General features: G+C 34.2%; 1 protein-coding gene across 1 annotated transcript in view; it reads left to right on the forward strand.

Annotated features, from left to right (window-relative positions):
• Positions 1 to 22,490, forward strand: part of MTMR2 (myotubularin related protein 2) — a 104,414-nt gene that overhangs the window by 47,086 nt on the left and 34,838 nt on the right. Inside the window, exons 3-5 of the mRNA XM_069469039.1 lie at positions 16,211 to 16,286; positions 20,982 to 21,076; positions 21,245 to 21,355. Coding sequence (XP_069325140.1) covers positions 16,211 to 16,286; positions 20,982 to 21,076; positions 21,245 to 21,355 — 282 coding nt within the window. The remainder of the gene's footprint in view (positions 1 to 16,210; positions 16,287 to 20,981; positions 21,077 to 21,244; positions 21,356 to 22,490) is intronic.

Consider the following 22,490-nt stretch of genomic DNA (forward strand, 5'->3'; position numbering starts at 1 on the left):
GGTACAGTATTTTTGAAAATCATCATACACAGATGATTTGAAATTGGTTAACCTCTAGGCTTCCAGTTCTCCACGTAGCCTCATTGCTTTTTCCTGCCCTGAATCTTCACATTTTATAAGCTCCTTTAGTAACTGCTTTTAAATAGAAGTGTGGAGAACATAATGCATTGAAAGGCTAATACAATTTCATTAAAAATATTGTGTAGGTTTTCTGCTATAGGTACTGTAAAATGGCACTTTCCTTAAAGGATAGTATCTCAGTAGATTAAACAGTTAAATGTGAAAGCCTTTTCTATTAAGGATTTTGTATTCAAACAAGATTTGTTGCCTCTGCATCAATAAAGCAGAATGGAAAATCGATTGGGGGATGGAACTAGTTTTGATATCTTGAACTTTTGTTTATTCAAGTGGACTTTTATTTGTATTACTTTTTTGCCTTGCTAGCTTTGTTTGTTATGGGAAAAAGTCCTATACAGATAATCCAGTAGATGTGTTTCTGAAAAATTTAGCACAAATCCAAGCTTTTTAAATTGAATTGTGCTTTTCTTAGTTACATAATTTTAGAGTGTTTTTACTTTGCTTCATTTGTTCTTCGCTTGGCAGTAAAACTTATGTGATTTCATTTTAAAACTTAAAAAGTAGAATTCTTTTATATAGAGTTTTTAATAATGCAGTTAAAAATAATTTATTTGCAATCTTTTTTCTTTTCTTTTTTTTAAACAGATGGTCTTGCTCTGTTGTTCAGGCTGGAGTGCAGTGGCTCGATGGTAGCTCACTGTAACCTCAAACTCCTGGCCTCAAGCGATCCTCCTGCCTCAGTCTCCCAAATTGCTGGGATTACAGGCATGAGCCACAATGCGTGGCCTACTTGCAAGTTTTACAATTATTCTTTCTTTAAGTAGAACATATTTCTGATGTTTGCCAATTAGTGGAACTAAGAACCTAGGGAACGTACGTCTGGTGATTTTTATTTGCTCACTGCAGAATAAATCCCATTAAATATAGGATTTTAAAATTTAAATGCCCAACTCTACTTATTTATAAGTTGCAATTTATGTAACTTTGGGCTTTAAAGTATGTGCCATAAATGGTAGTGATTGAAAGATAAAAGTCAAGCTATGTAGTATGTCCTTTCTTTTTGAAGCCTGTGATATTGCACTTACATCAATATTTCTCTACAATTCAGAATTAAATATTAAAATAGAATTGTATTTTCTCTTTTATGTCTTTATTTTAGATATTTTATGTACATATATGAGATAAAGGGTATAATATTTTGGGTTTTGTTCTTAATGCTCTGCCTTGTCCTGAAATATTTAATAAGCTTAATTAAAGCAGGCAAATCTCTTCAGGATTTCTGTTATGTTATGCATATTTCTTTAAGAACAAAAGGCCACAGATAATCAGGTTGTTTGTTATCTGGACGGTGTCCATGAGTATGATATTGACATGTACTAAAAATATGCAGATTTATTCAGAATGAGTTAAATCTCATAGAGCATATATCAAATAGACAATGAACAGTGCCTATCACGCATGACCAGAGAAGAAATGATTGAAGTTAGCACTTATTTATGATTAACACCACCACCTCCCTTACCAGCATCAACTCGTAAAAAGCTAGAAATTGTAAAAAAACAACTTTAGCCAGATAAAGAACATCCATCAAAACAACACAGTTGTTGAAACCTCATACTAAATGGTGAAATGTTACAAGCATTTCCTTTAAACTTAGAAACATGGTGATGATTGCTATCATCACTTTTATTTAACATTATTCTGGAAGTGTTAGCCAGTAAAATAAGAAAGGAAAAAAGAACAAATGACATAATAAATGAAAGTAAGAAACAAAAATTTTATTACAGATGATTGTCTATATGGAAAATCTAAGAAAATCTACGTACAAACTACCAGAACTAATTAGATAGCTCAGCACTGTTGTGGATACAAGATAACTTTAAAAAAAGAAATCATGCTACTGTACCTTAGCAAAAATGTTTAGAAAATGTGATTTTAAAAAGGTCCCAATTACAAAAGCAACAAAAGTACATTACTAAGGAATAAGTCTAATAAAAATATATATAAGAACCTTATGGAGAAAGTTACCAAACTTTATTACAGAGTCTAAAAGAATACCTAAATAAATGGATGAATAGACTCAATAGCCTGTAAAATATTTTTAAATCTACCTGTTACTTGAATATAATTTAAAACAAAATTAATATTTACCCAGAGGAAATGAGTGGAAAAAGAAAAATAAAGAAGGTTTAAAAAAATTCAAAAGTTTGTTTTGCAGAACTTCGCAAAATTTTAGGTGATCCTAAAATTTATATGCAAGGGTAAAAGATCAAGATTACCCAAGAGGAAAAATGAAGTGGGGGGGGGGATTTACCCAATCAGACATAAAGCTAAAGTAATTAAAACAAGCATCAGTCAGTCAAATTCAGGATTCGACTTGTGTTTGTAGGAACTCTGTATGTTACAGAGGTGGTATGACAAATCAGTGGGGGAAAGAATGAGCTATTTGGTAATCAATGCTAAATTAGCCGTAAAAAAAAAGGAGTTGGGTTCCTACCTCATACATATGCAAAAATTGAATTTATTAGATTAAAAACCTAAAATGGAAAATCAAAACTTTAAATTTCTTAGAAGAAAATGTATGAAAATATCTTTATGATATGCTATCGGGAAGAATATTTTAAACAAGACCTAAAAGTATTAATAATTAAAGAAAAGATTATTATTTTTATTGTGCTAAAATTTATCGACTAAGACAAAAGACTCTATATGCAAAGACCAAAAAGAGAAATCACATTTTGGAAAGAAGACTTGCAAAGATTACATGTAATTGATAAAGGGTTTGTATTCAAAATATGTAAAGAACATCTCCAAGTTAATAACTCTTGAAATTTTCTGAGTGTCCTGATGAAAAAGCATCCAGTAAGACATGGTGTCTGCTTGCATGAAGCTTAGAGTCACGTAGTGGGAAAGGAGATAAGCAAATCAGTGACTATTGTGATGAAAACATGCTAGGGAACAGAGAGGGCATAACATTCTAAAGCAGTCTACAACCTACATTAATACAAATTAAAAATATTTTAAAATACTTACAAAAATACTTGGGAATTGTTTATAAAAACAAGAATTTAAAGAAAAATAAATTTACTGGGGGAAAAAAAAAGAAGAAAGAGTATTACCATAAGCCCCCTCAGGGTAGACGTAACTGCCTTATTCCCTGTTGTATTTTTAAAGCTCAGGATCTGGAATGTACTAGGTACTCAGGAAAAGTTTGTCGACTGAATCAGTGGAAGAGAATGAGAAGTGCTAAGTTATTTTCCTCTTTATCAAATTGTTATCTCTCTTAAAAATGCTCATTTTCCCCTTTACTTTCCATTCTTTATGGTCTTCCAGTTCTTATGTTTGATAGGCTTGCCTTTCTGTAATTCAGGTAATACACTACCCTAAGGTTAATCTTCCTCTGACATCACTTTTATAATGTCACACCCCTGCTTAAAAACTTAGGGGGGATACATTTCTTATAGTACAAAGTGCAGACTTCTATACCTTATATTCAGGGCTTGTCACTTTTAGTCCTGTCACTGCTATCACTTGCTCCCCACCTGTTCCCAAACTAACCCCAGCTCTACAGACAGGGATTCTTCTTACAGTCCTTTACACATAGTGTGCTCATTCCCACTTCCATCCATACTGGCTCATGCATCTGGAATGTACTTCCTTCTGCTTTTCAGTGAAATGAGTCACGGTCAGCCTGTGAATTACAGAACTAGCCCCATTTTTGATCTTTGCAGCCCTTACGATCTTTTTATTCTCATAGATATTTAGATAAAAATTTTAAAAAATTAAAGAAATTTTTGGAAGAAACTTTGGAAGAGAACAAGAAAGCCAGTCACTAATTCATCTCCTTTAGCAAAGAGTTACCAAAATCCATTTGGAAATGTTCAGGGTTGTTTCATTATTTCCATTCTTAATAGGGAAATGACATCAATCCAAATTGTTAAAACTTCCCATTTTACTGAAACTGTTCTCTCCAAAGTTACCATTAACTCTCCTTTACGAAATTTTGTATCTTAATAGCATTGAGGGTTTTTTTACTATCAAATTAATACAGTCTCATAAAAATTTGTTGGAAATATGGTATAAACAGGAAATATCATAGAAACAGGATTAAGGAAAAAATAAAAATCACCAGTACTTCTCCACCTAGAAATAATTACTCTTTGTATTTGCTACACAGAAATTCTTTCCCTTAGAAATTTCTACTGAGAACTTTTACAGGTACAAGATTGGGTATCAGAGTAAAAATTCCTCATCTGTATTCACCACAAACTTAAAATATCAGCAGTTGGCTAGGCTACTAGGCAAGGAGGGTCATACCTCCTATCCTCTTTTGTAGGCTATAGCATGGATTATTTGGTTTGTAATTATTTTGGTGTGATTTATAAATATTTTGCAGATATTATTAACCACCTTAAGGCTTAAAAGCTCTGAATGTGTTGAAAGTTTTAGTAAAAAGAGCCAAATAATTATAATAGAAACATAAGTAGAGATTATTTAAAAATTACAAAGTATGAAAAATGATAAATGTCTATCTATTATACTCATGATGCAACAGGAATAGTATTGTCTGTATTCAGTGATAGTGAGGAGAAAAGAAAAAGTTTCCTTTCTATGTGCCTAAAGGATATTTATTAGGTGGTTCACTTATTAACATGATGCTAATGCTGGAGAAGACATTTCAGACTTCAAGCCTAAGCATAGTGAAAATGCTGTTGGTATAACTTGTTGTAAGTCACAGATGGTTCCATATAATCATCTTTATATGTATAGAAGAGGCATTTAATAAAGGGCATTTCACAAAATTCAACATCTATTTGAGATTTTAAAAACTTTTAGTTAGAAAGGAATAGGGGGATACTTATGTAAACATTGTGCTTAATATTAAAATATTAAAACTCTAGAAATAATCCCATTAAAGAATAAGACAGGGATACCTATTATCATGCTCGGATTATTTAGTATTGTTTATAAGTACTATCTGATGAAATTAGTTAAAAGAAATACATGAGAGGCATATAACTGAAAAGAAAGACAAAATAAGCAGTATTTTTACCTGGAAATCAAGAAAATCAAATGAAAATTATTAGAAACAAAGACTATAATCAGGTGGCTAGTTACAAAGCTTGGAAGTTGTCATTCTGTTCTGATAACAAGTAAAAAGCTAAACAAGTTGAAAATTAACAACCCTTCTTAGCTCTACCAAGGTTTCAGGGCAAATAGCTGATGGAGAGAGACATGCAGATACATAGAATCACCACTTACTGGAGCAGAAACCCACCAGAAGAGACCTTTGCAGGAACAAGTACCAGGGTAGGAAGACTTTAAATGGTACTTGATGAATTGCTGTAGTCTCAGTGTAGAAAAGTCTGAGAGTTAAAAACTCCAGGGGTCCCAGCCTTATGGGTGCCCTCCTACTTTTGTGAGTTTTACCTTCAGGAGCTCTACCAAATTCTCACAGTGAAGATTGACAAAAACTTCCTGCTTCCTGCAGGGAGAGAGGAAAAAGCAGCTATTCTGAAATATACCCAGAGTATTCTGTTCTTAACATGACAGAAGAGAATATCATCATGGATTGGCCCAGTTAATGTACTGCTTTTAGATGACCATTATTCATTTAGTGCTCATAACACCCTTAAAAGATAAATAGTATTCTTAAGCCCATTTATAACAGAAGTTAAGCAACTTTTCCAAGGTGACATATAACTCCCAACAGCAGCTGGACTTGAACAGATGTCTGATCGTACTCAGACTATGATCATGACATGATAACATCTGGAGCAGGCAACTGATATGAAGGACCAGAGCAAAGATGTAGGTGACATCCATAAAAAAGATGATGTTAATAGTTAAAACCATGAGAAGGAAAGAGAATAAAGAAAGAAAGAGGACAGGGGAAGCAAGGAATGAAGGATACATCCGGGTCACCCTACTTAGATGAGGAGAAAGAACAGCAAAGCACATATAGGAGGGGCAGACAGTCAAGAAATGAACCACAAATTGTCACCGAGTTTGAAACCTGGAATCAGATTTGACTCCTCTCTCCCCGTAATCTGCAACATTCAGGCAGCTTCATACATATTACATTCATCTATATTTCAAATCTGTCCTTTATGAGACAGTATGTCATTACCCTAATATATGCTCTTTATCAACTTTTTTTGGAATTATTCAAACAGCCTCCAAACATGTCTCCTTGTTTCCATTCTACTTCCCCTAACTAATATCACCTGTTTATGTACCATAGCCTCTTCTATCTCTCCACCCACTATCCACAACAAGTGGGAAGTTATTATTCACACTGTTCTGTCATTGGAATTTTAACCTATCTTGAACATCTTTTCATATCCACACATGCAAATCCATTCTTCTTTTCAGACTGCACGTATTCAATTGCAACCACAAAAATAATTTAAATAACCATCCCCCACCACTGAAAGGCATTTATATTATTTCCAGACTTTCGTCATTACAAGCTTGAGATTCATCTTGTCAGATTTTAACCATACTATTTACAGAACAAGCAAAAATTAAAATCTGGACAATATTGAGCTTTTCTGCTTAAAAATAAGGTATGTCTTTCCATTTATTTAAGTATTCATTTATGTTGCTTAGCAGAATTTTAAAGTTTCTTCATATAGCTTCTGCATATTTCTTAAGTTTATTCCTGGAGGTTTCATATTTTAATTGTTATTATAAACAGAATCTTTCCTACTCTCATATAAGTATTTTTATAAAACAAAGCTGTTAATTCAAACACAAATTTTGCCTTTTAGTGTGCCTTGTAATTTTTTGTTGGAAGTCAGACATGACGTACTAGGTAAAAAGAACTGAGGTAAATAGGCCTTTAGCGATGTGGTGGCAAGGGGGTGGGAGAAGGGGAAATAGAGGAAACATTCTGTGGTCCTGTGGTTCAGCCCTATGCTCCTAATCTTTTGGTGGGCCTGTTCCCCTGGGCTAAGATGACATTCATGAGTGCTTCTCCATTTTCTACCCAGCCCCCTTAGGTAAGACAGGATGGCTAGCGGATGCTGGAGTTTTTATTTCCCTTTCCCCACGTGAAAAACTAGAGAGGGCTGGAGTTTGACATTTCCCTTCCTTCAGGTCAGTTAGGCTTTGACAAAATCCCAGTAGGCTACACTCTGGTAAAACTTCTGTAAGAGTCAATTACCCCATTTATACATGGGCTTAAGAATCCTATTTATCTTTCAGGGATGTTATGAGCACTAAATGAATAATGGTCTTCTAAAAGCAGTACATTAACTGGGCCAATTCATGATGATTTCTCTTTGGTATGAGGCAAAATGAAAGTAATTGAGACAATATTGTATCTACCTATCTTCTATTTTATTTGTTTTTGGTAGATAATCTATTATGAACCATTTTTTAATGGAAAGAACTGTCCTTTATTATAAGATTTTATCCTAACTTTTTGGTTTTAAAAATCTTCTTTCTTTTATGAAATGATGTTATATATGGTAGTTGTTGTTTTAATGTTCTCAATAATAAAAAAAAAAATCTGCAGCCCTGTGTCAATCTCCCAAAGTTCTATTTTCATTTTTACTGGTGTTGAAGTTCAAAAATTTGAGGACCACTGAAGTATACCTCAGAAGAACATATCAGAAGGTGTAGGGCTAGTGTGATAAGCAATGGGCATGGAAAAGTGGGGTTATGTTAGGGGTATGGGAGTGGAGATGAAACAGACATGACAGGAGTTGGAAATAAATTGAATATAAGGGTTGAGGAAGCAGTAAAACATGACTACACTGATGCATATAATAACATGTCACTCCTTAGAGATACAGAATTTCTTGTAGAGTTTTTACAGAAAAGGGAAGGAACTTTTACTAATATTTACTGGATTTATTTATTGAAGGACATTTATTGAATTGACTGTACCTTGTCAAGAACTGTTACATACTCAACATATTATCTATGTGTTTTAGGAACAGCTTATATTTTTCAAAAATTAATAGACTTTATTCTTTTAGAGCTGTTTTAGGTTTACAGAAAACTTTACCAGAAAGTACAGAGAATTTCCACGTTACTGCCTCCCCACCCCTGACCCCAATTTCCCTTATTATTTGCATCTTGATTAGTATGGTACATTTGTTATAATTGATGAACCAATATTATACATTATTATGACTAAAGTCCATAGTTTGCATTCGGGTTGATGCTTTGTGGTATATATTCTATGGGTTTTGATAAACTATAACAGCATGTGTTCATTGTTACTGTATCATTTACAATAGTTTCAGTGCCCTCAAAATCCCCTTTGCCGCACTTATTTGTCCCTCCCTCCCTCTCCCTGAACAGCTGGCAATTGCAGATCTTTTCCTGTCTCCATACTTTTACCTTTTCCAGAGTGTCATGTAGTTGGAATCATCCAGTATAAATAGCCTTTTCAGACTGGCTTCTTTCACCTAGCAATATGCTTTTAAGTTTTCTTCATATCTTTTCATGGCTTGATAGCTCATTTCTTTTTATCACTTAATAATATTCCCTTGTATGGATGTATCACAGTTTGTTTATCCATTCACCTACTGAAGAACATTTTGGTTGCTTCCAAATTTTGACAGTTATGAACAGCTGGTATTTTAAGATTAAAATTTGAAAGTTTTTCTTGATATTAGGTGTATTAGTTTCTTAGGGTTGCTGTAACAGAGTGCCACAAGTTGGGTGTCTTAAAACAACAAAAGTTTATTCTGTCACAGGTACAGATGCTAGAAATCTGAAATCAAGGTGTTGGCAGCGTTGGTTCCTGCCAACCAAGATGAGGGAGAATGTGTTCCATACCTCTTTCCTAGCTGCTGGTGAAGGCCAACCATCATTGGTGTTTCTTGGATTGTAGATGCATCAGTTCAGTCTCTGCTTCCATTTTAACATTGCATTTCCCCCGTGTCTTCACATGGCTGTCTTGTAAGGACAAGACATACCCTACTCCAGTATGACCCTATCTTAACTAATTCTATCTTCAACAACCCTATTTCCAAATAAGGTCACATTCTGAGGTACTGGCAGTTAGGACTTCAACAAATTCTTTATTAGAGGGCACAGTTTAGCCTATAGCATGATATGATGCTTTCCAGACGGTTCTTCTTTAGATATTCATCGTTCGTTGTTGTTGAATCATTGATGGTGATGTAATCTTGTCCAGTTTTTGGTAATTGTGGTTTCATCTGAAAACCAAATTGTCCTTGACTGAGTCATAAAAAGAAAGGGCTTCCCTGTGCTCGAATTTGGATGTACTTTTAAATGTGTAACCAATAAGATCTCTCCCATATGCCAGTCTGTGGATCTACCCTGTTAGGATTTTTGTTTGTGTGGTTCATTTGCCCACTTTTTGGTTTGTCAGTTAAGTTGTATAAAAAGTAAAATAAAATATAATTGATGTAAGTAATTTTCTCTAGAATTATCCAGTGAAAAGTAAGTTTATTATTTTTTCTTCTGGGTTTTATTGTATAAAGAAACTGTGGAGGCTATTTTGTAACTTTTATAGACTCATTTTTCCCTTTCAGATGATTACTATTTAGTGTTTTGTAGATTTCAGAAAATTTTTTTTTTTTCCAGTTTTTCTACCATCTGACCATTCCTTGTGAAAATTGACTCATAAACTTGCCAACTTCCAGGTCAAGGCTTCTGAATTTCCTTTATAGTAATTTCCTAATTGTATGTGTGTTGGGGGGGCTGGCATGGAGAGAAAAGGAGGGGAGAGAGAGGAAGAGGGAAAAGGGAGGGAGGGAAGAGGGAGGTTAAAGTCACATGGAAAATTACTGAGCAGTTTGAAAATAATTTGTTAAAAAGAGCATGGAAGAAAATTAGGGTTGAGGAGAGGGCAAAACCAGCCTGATTACATATTAGGAATTAAAAATAGAATTATAAATTTGAATCTTGTAGGTTTTTTGTTTATAAGTAAGATTTTAATAACATTAATAACTCTTCTTGGTAGTAATAAAGGATTAAATGTTATTTTGTGGGAAAGGATTAAATGTTGTATTAAATGTTGTGTAATCTTACCTATTGATATAGCCAGAGCTCAGAGGCAGACAGGGATCTAATGCATCTGAGTGGAAACAGGTTGGATCCCCTGTTGGTAACATTATTTTGGCCCAGTAAGGGAAAATGTTTAATGTATTCCAGGGAATTTCTCTAGCAGTGAATTTCTCTTCTCCTCTCGCATCTGAGGGTTGTATAACTTGCTCTCCACTAAAGGTATTTCCATGTGAAGGCAGAAAAACCTAATGATCAGTCTGGCCTTGCTCTCTTAGTTCTCCATCCCCCATTTTTGGAAGGTAGGCCTCTGGTGCTTTTGAGTTGCCCCACTTGTTTTGACCTCACTTTATTTCTTGATTGAATCTGCATTTCTCTTTCTTCCATTGCTGACATACTGAGATGCAATTCCTTTTGAGTAAAATCATCAAGTATTATTTCTACAATTGGCTTCTGTTTGTTTTAAAAGCCTGGGGTCAAATTTGATCAGTTTTTCCAATGTATCATATTCCTCTTTATTTCTGCTGCCACACACTAATCCAGGATTTTGCTATTTCTGTCCCAGAATATCATTTCATCTTTATCATATTCAGTTTTTTGCCCTTCTTGACTGTGCCATCTGCCTCCATCAAAGGCCTACAGTGATTTTATTTTTTTACATGAGTGGTCAAATTTAAAATTCTTACTTTCTCTCCAATATTTTGTTGTAAAAATGTCTGAATACACAGCCAGGTTTCTGCCATTAACATTTCAATCTACTGTACGTGTTTTTATCTCACATCCATCATCTGTCTATCCGTCTATCCATCCGTTAGGCAAGCTTGCTTTTTGATACATTTCAAAGTAAATTGCAGACATCAGTACGTTTCCAACTAAATACTTGAGCATGCAAATCATTAACTAGAGCTAAATCTTATGTATAGTTTTTCTTTCAATATAAAATTTATATCTAATGAAATGCAGAAATCTTAAGTGTATATGCTGTGAGTTTAGAAAGTATAACCCAAATCCATATCAAGAACTTGTTATTACTCCACATTATTTTCCTCATGCCCTTCTCAGTCCATACTCCCAGCTCACTCTCATAGCAACCACTGTTTTGAGGTTTTTTTTTTCCTACTATAGATTAGTTTTGCTATTGTAAAATTTTATATAATTGGACTCATACAATATGGACTCTCTTACGGAAGGCTTCTTTAGTATAATGTTTCAAAATCCTTACCCTTTTTTTGAAGCCTTTCACTAAAATACCCTAAATTTTTACTCCATTTTTATTTCTCAAGCCATCTCCTTTATTCTCTCAGGCAAACATTAAGGTTTTTTTAATTTTATTAATTTTTCTCAAGTTGTACCAGACTCTTAGACTATTCCTGCTGCCTCCTCAGCCTTTATAAGTATTGAAAGAAAGGGAAAACATTTGTTGCCTTAGAACAGTCGGATGCTTACTATTTTGTAGCTAAATCTAGAATTTAGTGATTTAAGAATCAGAAAGAGAGACAGAGAAAAAGAGAGAAATCTATGGTTCCCTGTGTGACATGCTGTCTCAAATATTAATCCCTTGTGTATTTTAAAGCAGAGGAACAAAGCACCATGTGAATAGGCTGTTTTGATAACAGACAGTGAAAACTTCTGTTCATACTTCTGTTAAGTGAATAATAAGTACAAATGCTTCTCGACTTACGATGGGGTTATATCCAGATAAATCTGTTATAAATTGAAAATATCATAATTTGAACCATCATAAATCAGACACTGTATTTCTTACATTTTAATAGTATTTTGCAAATCTATTTATGATACAGTTACCTTATTTCATAGTTGCAAAACTATAAGGTAGATATTAATATTATGTTAATAATATGAATGATGAAACTAAGACTCAGAGGTTAGTATGGTAGTAGTGAATGAAGGGGAAGTACTTAGGATATGAAATCTGCATCTTCACTGTACACCACAATTGTGTATTTTAATTTTGATTCTCCTTTTTTTAGCTAATTGCAGCTGCAGGTAATTTGTTTTTCTTCTTTCAAAAAAGGGACTTCTGGGTTATATTTTCTGAGACCTGAATATCTGAGAATGACTTCCCGTTGCCATTCAGCGCATTACAGAAGCATTTTCCTTTACGGCTCTGATGACATTTTGTTATTATCTTCTAGAATATGGTATTATAGATAAATATGAAGCTAGTCTGATCTTGCTTCCTTTGAAGGTAATTTCTCTTCATTTTTTCCTGCCTATATTCTTATAATTTGTTTTTTAATTCTTGTAGTTCAAAAAAATTTGCCAAAGCGCACCTAGATATGTCTCTGTTCATTGATTTTTGTGCAGAACACTGTAAACTAGAAATTATTTATTCTGTTCAAAAGCATATTCTTCAGTTATATATTGGATTTTTGCTCATATTGTTTTGATTTTTTTCTTTTTGAAAATAGAATTATTTTCTTGGTTTTTTATTATTTTTCCTAATGATTTTATCTTTATTCTTTTCCTTCAAATTCTTACAGCACTTTTCATGTTTGCCCTTAACCTTAATGCTGTTTTCTGAATAATTGATTCAGTTCTTTACTAATGCCATACAGATTTTATTTCTGCTATTACATTTTAAAATTTTCTTGTAATCATTCCTTATCTCACCCATTTTTCTTATCTCGATGTGTCTCCCCTTGTGGCTTTCTGTTCCTATTTCTTAGGAAATATGGCATATTTTCTTCGGTGTATGCCAAGTACCTTATACATGCTTATACTAATGTCTATAGGGAATTATTTTCAGAAGACTATGTTTTTTTTTTTTTTTTAAGCTTTAGGCTGATATTCCCTTTTGTCAAATAATCTTTTCTCTAGGCCCTATTTTTTCTCTTCTGTTTGATTAAGGATAGATTTGTTCAGAACCAGTGTTTGTCAACAAACACAGGGTCTGGATTGCCCTCATCCCTGCTCTTTTCACTTGGGTGCTACTTGGAGTTCTTTTTCATATCTTTAGCTGTAGAGTGAGTTGTTTATGTATAACCTCTAGTGTATGCATATTGTTAAAAGTTTGTCATCTAATACAGCTCTGCTGGACAAAGATGGGATCCTGCATTACTTCTATTCATTGCCTTGCTCTTTGACATTCTGAGAGAATATAAGAAAGCCCGTGGTTCTCAATGTGTGCTACTTGCGAGAGTTTTCTGACCTCTTTTCTCATTTTATAAAGCTTTACTTATGAGGATTAGACCTCCCATGTTACTGAGCCTTTGCCAGAACGATCCTCCTCTCTTCTGTATATGACACACATATTTTCTAGGGCTTGCAAGTTCCTTCTGAATATGGAAATACAGAAAGAGAGGAGGTTGTGGGGAATAGTACTGTAGCAGCCACAAGGAGGTATACCTGTGCAATATAGGAACTACAGCCCAGCTTTGTAAGTGACATAATCTTTATATTTCTGGGTGAGGTGGCAGACTGGGGGAAGGATAAAGCATCTTCCTGTGTGATCTTTCACATGTGCAGCATTGTTTGATTGTTTTTCAGTGTACTATGCGCTAATTATTATTTGTATTTTCTGATCTAATTCTCTTGCTTTCATAATTAGTAGAAATTATTAGCAGATTCTGGCAATCAGGTACTATGAATTTTTATTATTACTAATAGTCAACACTTATTAAGTACATCTTATGTACCAACACTGATATAAATACTTTAAATGTGTTAACTCATGTAATTTTTATCACCCTATTGTGTGATACTATAATTATTATCATTTTATAGATGGGGAAATTGAGGCTTAGAGAAGTTGAACACCTTGCCTAAGAATACTTAGCTGGTTTGTGGCATAGTCAGGATTGAACCCAGGAAGTCTGTATTTTTGCATATTGCAAGTTTTTATCTTGCTCCCCTCCCCCCATCTTCATAGGTTGGTCCTCCCTCTTTACCTCTCTTCCTTCCTTCTTTCCATTTTTTTATGACTACACAAAAGACTGGCAAGTATATAGCATTGAAAAAAGATGACCTTTATAGTTATTTTGTTCTTTGTAGGTCTTAGTTATTGGCCTTAGATGAGCATTGGACTGGGGCAATAATGTCTGTCTCTTTTGTCTAATCCTCCCTAAGCCACTTTCTTAAACTAGGGCATGACTTGATCATCAGGAAGAGTCAGATTCATTTGATTTGCACTGCCCAATACAGGGACCACTGGACATGTGACTATCGAGCACTTGAAATATGGCTGATCTGAGTTGAGATGTGCTATATGTATAAAATACACCCCGGATACTGAAGGCTTAAGTATCAAAAAAAAAAAAAAGAATGTAATTAAAATCAATTTTGCCTATTCCTACCTTTTTGAATGTGACTATTAGAAAATTAAATTAAATTTAAAATTTTAAAATTAAAACTTAACACACGTGGCTCATGTTATATTTCCATTGTGTATTTAGAAGTGTGTAAGGTATGGTGTCTCTTCTCTAGGAGTCTGGTAGGAAAAAGGGACTGAAAGGCAGTTAGAGAGGTGTGGTAAATGTGAGATAGGAACTCACACAGAGGAGACATCTAAACCCGTTTTGAAGCCCTGTAAAAGGTGAGCTTTAAGGCAATGGTAGTACCTTGTCTTTTCTTCTGTTTTACCTTTTTTTTGAGGTCTCTAAGTCTACTCTTTGGAAGAAAGGAAATAAAGATCAAAAGCTGATTAAAAAATGGTTTGAAAGTCTTTTTTCTAGTATTGGTTCTTGGTATAATGAAACTGATCAAGGTTGAAGAAGGCCTGAATCTGCTCACAGAGGCCACTGCTCTTTGTCCTGTCCCCAAACACTGGTTTAGACAACCAAATGTATGGTAGTGTCATTTGCTAAGTATGGAAAACAGATCAGCTTTACTTCTATTAAGTTCAAGATACCTGTGGTACATCCACATGGGGATTGACATGAAGCAGTTGAATGTATGGAACTAGAGCCTGAGAAAAATCTCTGCTGGCTATGTAGATTGAAATAAGTTTAAGTCATGGGTAGGTATGAAATCATCAGGAATTGAGTGAAGTGAGAAATGAATCTAGGACAAACCCCTGAGGAACAGTGAGGGTGAGGAAAAGGAACAGGAACATAAAGGCCACTGGCAAAGAATGGCCACTGGCAGAGAGGGAGGAGGTTAGCCAAGATGGTGTGCTTTCAAGAAGCAGTAAAAGTATAGACAGTGTCAAATGTGACTAAGAGATAAAAATAAAGACTGGGAAATGTCTATTGTCTTTAATTATGAAGAGGTATTGGGGAGAGAGTACGTTCCCAGGAGGGGTTGGGTTAGGTGGCAAAGCCAGATTGCAGATGGTTGAGGAATTGATGGGATTGGAGAAAAAAACTGATTCTTTGGTAATGAAAGAGGGAGAAGAGAGGAATACTTTTGGTAGCTATCAGAGGATATATTTAGCACGTGACAACTTGGGATGTGTGTTGTGTCTCTGAGTTGTAACTCCTTTAGAAAACTGTGTTTCTATATCTGCATTCTTGGAATATAGTGCATCCTTCACAAGGTAACTACTTAGTAACAGTTGTTATGATTTTAATTTACTTAACACTTCTTTTTCGAGAAAATTCTTTATTAACATCATTTCTAAATTCTCTAAACATTAGATCTACATGAGCACTTAAGTTTATCCAAGTTTAAATGCACCATGGTATGGCTTAATGGCAAGGGAATGGCCTTTGGAATCCATTACAACTATAATTCAGATCGAGACTTTGGCACTGTAACTATGTGATCTTGAACAAATTAGTTACTACTTTTGGCCTCTTTTTCCTCATCTGCGAAATGAGGATATAACACCTCTATTACTGTCAGGCTGTTTAGGATTCAGTGTGAAAAGTTGTAAAGTTTTTTGTGTACAAGTGTAAAGTGTTTGGATATGAATTAGGCACTTAGTAAATGCTTTCTTGAAAAACAGTAGCTTCACATATTATACATGCCTGTATTAAAAGAGCACATGTACCCCATACATATACACACCTATTGTGTACCCATAATAATTAAAAATAAACAAATTAAAAATAAAAGTAATGTATAGGGTATGGTATTATAACTTGAAATAAGAGCAAGCATACTCAGTTGAAATTTGAGTGAAAAATTCACCTTGGAATAAAAAAATGTTTCTTTTCTTGTCCTCTCCCCCTCAATCCAGGTCCTGAGGGAGTCTAACAAATTAGCAGAAATGGAAGAACCACCCTTGCTTCCAGGAGAAAATATTAAAGACATGGGTCTGTAATGCCATTTTTTGTCTAATTTCCTTCTCCTTTCTGACTGTGCAGACTGTTGAGTCCTCTCAGCATACAGAGAACAAACTGGCTGTCGGAGGTGCCTCCTGTCTGGCCACACTCATTACCTGCAGCCTCCCCAGCCTCTCAGTGTGTTCTGCAAGCCAGGGCCTACACCTGTTGGTAGTGTTTATGTTTGGACTATTGGGAAACATGCAAATTGAATTATACTCTGCTTCTTCTCTTCCAAAAACCTTCTAAAAAAGTTTGTTTTACTTTCTTTGAAAGTAGGTGGCTTTTTTTTTTTTTTAACTGTTGCTGAGTTCTGACTAGGGAAATTTTATTGTTTTCAATTACTGTATTCATATACTGGATTGCCTAGATAAAAACATTGAATTGTCACTTTATACAAGTAGTTTTTCTTAAAACATGTTCTCTATTGTTTGCCTCCTTTATGTTTTTCTTCTCTGAATAAACTTGGGTCAATTTTGGAGTGAAATTTTTCATCCCAGTTGCATCTATTTGTATATAGATGCCTTTCTCTGTCCAACCTAATTAACTTAAAATATGGACTGTAAACTGAAAATCAGCATATAAGGTGTGTTTTTGTCCTTATGCTTTTGCTTTGTTTCATCTGTGTAATAATTAGCAAATACTCAGATTTTGAGAAGTAAACTAATATGTTAGGAGAAGAAGTAAATGATTTCTTAAAGTAGATACCATCTTTCATTTTACTATCAATCATAATTTTTTTTAAAGAATTTAAAAACTGCTTAATTTCCCTTGGCTACGTGTCTTTCCTTGTGTGAAAATAAATAAGCCAAAGGGGGACCTCCCTCTAAATGGGTTATTATTACCTACTAAATTTAGCTTCTTAGAACTTAGCCATGGTATTTGTCTCTTCTTGCTCTTGACTCTTGATTGAGTAACTTGCCAATCTTTTTATCCCCCCACTCAGCCTTTTTTATACGCTAAGCTCTTGATCTGCTGAACTATATACTGAGTTACATATATTTTTTCAGTACTGGCTATTATATAATGTTAATAGTTATCATTATAGGGTACTTACTGTCTCAGTCATTTTCAGAGTAATATTCTGAGAAAGATACTAGCCTCATTTTGTAGATAAGGAAACTAAGGCATAGGGAGATAACCTAGCTAATAAAGTTATATCTAGCATTGTGACAATTTCTTTTTTCCTATTCCAAAACTAATGCCCATGCTGCTTCCACTGTGATATATGGCCTTATTAAAGACTTTTGGGCTACCACTCAGTCTCATTTGTTGGTTCCTGTTCCTTTAAAATCAACATTCCCTAGGACTTCACCCTTAACCATTTCCCTTTTCCCTCCTGTATATTCTTTTTAGGTGATCATATCTAAATAAGTAACTTCACCTACCATATATCAGATGATGACTCCAAAGTTTATATTTCTAGTCTAAACCTTGGTCCTAATACATGTAAACAAATGCCTCTGTCTTAGACGTATGCCCTTGGCTATCCCATAGGAACCTTATATCCAACATGTCCAAAACTGAAATCATCATCTTTAACTCCAAACTTACTCTTTTTCTAGCATTCTCTCCCTCAGTTGACATCAATACCAGCTGTCCATATACTCAAAACTAGAAATCTGGTTGTCATCCTAGACTGCTCCTTTTTTTTGAACTCTTAATATCCAATCAATTACCAGATCTGAAGGAGTCAATCTCTAAGAATTTCACAAATTTATCTTTTCTTTATTTTTATGAGCACTTGGTATAATATTTATGTATATAAAATATTTATGTATATTAAGGGAGATCTAGGCTTGAGGTCCATGTTTGGGAATAATCAGCACATGGATATTAGTGGAAAATAGGAGGGGAAAAATAACTAAGAGAGTGTATGGAGTGAGAAGAACACCAAGAACATAGCTTTGGTAAACACTAACATCTTACAATTATATGGGAAAAGAGGAACGAGGGAGGGAAATTAAAGAATGGAGAGAGTATGGCACAAGATAAATTGGAGAGAGCCAGACTAGGCACTTTGTACATATCTTTGTTGGATTATGTACTTTATTTCCCCACTTCTGTATCTTGGATTAGGTTCTTTTGCATTAAGTACTTTGTCACCATCTTTACCGATCTAAAGGATACCTACCATTGGGGGACAATTCTGATGCCTATGTTCCTTGAGCACTTCTCTGATCCTATGGCTGAATGGACTTTCCCTTCTCTGTATTATTTGGAATACTTAGAATAATTAGACACGTGTTTTTGTGTCTCTCTGCACAGATTGCATACTCATGTATTACATTTATTTATATGTATTCATTATTTCTCCTTATAGATGTGTATTTTCAAAGTCATTTTGGCATACCTCACAGAAAGTATTATGTGTTCTTCCTCTGATCTCAGTGGAAATTTGAGAGGATTAGTAAATCTAAGATCTTTTTATAACACTAGGCGGTATTATCATTGCAAAATTTAGAGGAACACCAAATATGATTTAAAAAATTTAAAATCATCTGTACATGATGATTATTGTGCAAAAAAATTAAATTTAATCAAAAAAAGTCTAAGGTTAGAGTAAATTTGCATATATTCATTCATGTAAAAAAGACCTTGGATTTTTCAGTTGGCGTAATATGAATCTATGTTTAGATTTTTTTTAAAAAAAGTGAAAGTGATGTTAGGAATATCAACAGAATGCCTTAGGAAAGTAACAGTCTCAAAGTATCGTGGCCTGGCCACATTACGAGTAGAGGTATCCCCAGACTGCAGTGATTTAACTTTTAACGCAGGAGAAAGATGTGCAATGGACTGTGCTGAATTAGTGGCTTGGCTTTGCCATAGGAGAGGAGGAAGCATGATGTGGTAGAGAGAGTCTTAGGGGAACTGGATTCAAGTCTTAATCATAGCAGTTACTGGTTCTGAAACACTGGGCAATTTATTTCACTTTTCTGAGCTCTGATATTCTCATCTAAAAATTGTAGGTAGTTATATTCCTATATTTAAGAGTTGTTAAGAAGGTTAAATAAGGTACTCAGGTGAAAAGTAATTTAAAATTCTAAAGTGCTTATATCACTAATGCTAGTTGTTGTTACTGTCATTTATTTTGGTAAGGTTCCTAGTTACTCATAGTCTCCCATCTACTTGCTATAAAGCTACTGAGCATAACTTTTCTCTTTGAGTGACTTAGCCTGAGAAGAGATGAGAGAGGGAACAGAACAGAGTAATGATAATAATAGTAACACAGGTATAAACCCTTGTATTTGTATAGTACTTTCAATTTTAGAAGCACTTTTGTGTATATTATGATTTTAGAATAAAAGGGAAGGTATAACAAAGGAAGCTTTGGACCGAGGGTGACATATCCTCTAGTGGGATATAGAAGAATAAGACTGATTTTTCTTGCATGAATAAGAAAACTGGCTCTGGAAGGAATCCAGAAATCTGTTTAATAACATTGAATAAAGCTTTCCTAGTTGAGGTACAAATTCATAAGGGAAAAAAAATGTGTGCAAGGCAAGTTTGTGTATCTTTATATAATGATGGTTTTATTTAATTTTAAAAGCTTCCCTCTAAATGAAACATGCATTAGAAACAATGATTTAAAAAATGTAGCTCATATTTGAGCATTCCTAAGGGAACTATTTTGAAAGTTAGAAATGATTGTCAAAAGATCAGCCTCAAAGCAAATTCCATACAAAGCAGTCAGTCCTTCAAAGTGATGACTAAGAAGCAAAGTCAGGAAGTTGCAATACCCTATTAAACACATTTCATGGCCCTAAGTTTTCCCATAAGCCCTTGAAAGGATCTTAGAAAGTTGTTGCTCCGCAAAACTGCAGCTCACTTCCTGGGAACAATGAAGATGTTCCTTTATTTGCTGATTTGCTGTGGTAATCACATAGCAGGAATTTATGAATATTTTAAGATATAACAACCTTGTATTGGGAATTATGAACTCTGCTATTTTAAATAATATTTTGAGCTAGTGATTGCTGAGTTGTCCTGCTTAATCAATTAATGTATATATTTTACAAACCAAAATGTCATAAAGATTCATTTATCATTTAATAAAACATTACTTGGAATTATTTCTTTACAAAGTTGGACATACGTTGCTTGGTCAGGAATATAATATCCTCTTGTACTATTATTTTTCTAAGAAATTATATTTCATATACATTTCATTTCACCTACAATATTTTCTCCAGAAATATAATCAGATCAGGAGTTTCTGGTTTAGGTATTGCATTTTTAGAAGAATGTTGACAAACTGGACTGTGGCCAGGCAAGATCAAGAGATTGGTGAGGCCATCTGGAAACTGTGATGAGATAGATGAATAGTGACTGTGCTCTAACACGTTTACTGTTGTTGCCACCATTGCCAGCACCTATCTACTCCACTACTCCAACCACCACACCTATTTGATCCGACCGGGATAGTAGCTATCTCTTTTATTTTCTATTCTGTCTCAAGGAAGAGATGTCCCGCCACATCTTCAGTCCTTCTCATTTAATTCTACATTCCTTCCTCAGATTAGCACAGGGTTGGAAGCTTGGATTAGACTTCGGAAGTCTCTTGGAATCATGGATTCTGTGATTTTTGAGCATAAATTAGACTAGCAATTAGAATAAGTTTATAAGATGAGAAAGCAGTTTTTAATAGCTCACAAAAAGTAAACTGTGGACTTTTTGCCTTTTCAGCCAAAGATGTAACTTATATATGTCCATTCACTGGTGCTGTGCGAGGAACTCTGACTGTCACGAATTATAGATTATATTTCAAAAGCATGGAACGGGTAAGACTTGGATTGGATTTTTGTATGTACATGTATGTGTTGTTTGCAGCCAGTTTTGTTCGTTTTTGATCATTTCTAGTTAAAGAATTTCTGATTAAGATTTTTATCAGCTAAAATTGTACAGTATCAACTGCTCAGTTTTAATTGTTTTTTCTTTCCTTCCTTTAGGACCCCCCATTTGTTTTAGATGCTTCTCTTGGTGTGATAAGTAGAGTAGAAAAAATTGGTGGTGCTTCTAGTCGAGGTGAAAATTCTTATGGACTAGAAACTGTGTGCAAGGTAAATGTTTTAATATGTATGTGATTTTCTTTGGTTTGTAAGGCTTTGTGTTAAACTGAGCTTGTGTTTAGAAACTTGTTTCCAAAATATCAAATTGATTTCATATTAGAAGTGCTGTTCAAGTAGAAGAAAACAAAAGTTAGCAGTAATAGAAAAGGTGATTCACGAATTAGACTTAATTCTTTTGGGCCCAATTCAGTCTACATATTTTGATATGCTCACAAATTTATAGCAACTTATTTTTATAATGACCGTCTTTAAGGTGCATAGTACTTTACAGGATATAAAGTACTTTCACATTCATTATTTCACTTTGAGCTTCATTTATGATTCTGTGAGGTAGACACAAAAGACATTATTAATTTACAAATTAGAAACATTAGGTTCTGAGCAGTTAAGGCGAAGTACTTTGCTAATACATATATGTTCATCATTGCCGATCTTTTTCTATTTCTAGTTCTTACAGTTTTTCTACTTCTGAAACAATGATGGGCAAAACTTGATATTATAGACCTTCCCGATTTTTTTTTTAATCTACTGGCATTCTTTAATTGAAACTTAGATTTTTACTATTAAGTCATAGGTATTTAATACCATGTACCACTTCTCCAGGTCACTGTTCTTATTGTTATGGCCTAATTAACACCCGTATGCATCTCAATCTAGATTACATTGCTCTTTTCTTTTGCTGTTCTGCCAGTGCCAAAAGTAGAAGAAACAGCACATGTATAATTCAAGATACTTTCCTGTGTTAATCTTAGAAGTTTTGTGAATCTAGTATTCAAGCTAATTACTTAGTAATTATTTTTATGTTTTTCCCATTATAGTCAGAAGGGCTCTGTGAATGTAACCATGTGTGAAGCACAGTGTCCCCTGATTACTTTTCTGTGGTCTAATAGTAAATAGAATGTAGAATATAAGAGATTGTGAAAGAGGATGATTTTGAAATCTTGATCATTTTAAATAAAATTTTTCCATGGAACAAGACCATTATCAATAAACCCAAACATTTGTAGGGCCCCTTCTGTGGTACTTTCAGAGAGCTCTGTGGTTAACAGAGTGATTCTGAATATCTCTACTAGTTGTAAAGATATTTACTGAGGGAAAACAAGATGATAACAGCTTAGGTTCCTGC

This window comes from Eulemur rufifrons, chromosome 6 (genome assembly GCF_041146395.1).
Source record: "Eulemur rufifrons isolate Redbay chromosome 6, OSU_ERuf_1, whole genome shotgun sequence".
NCBI classification, from domain to species: domain Eukaryota; kingdom Metazoa; phylum Chordata; class Mammalia; order Primates; family Lemuridae; genus Eulemur; species Eulemur rufifrons.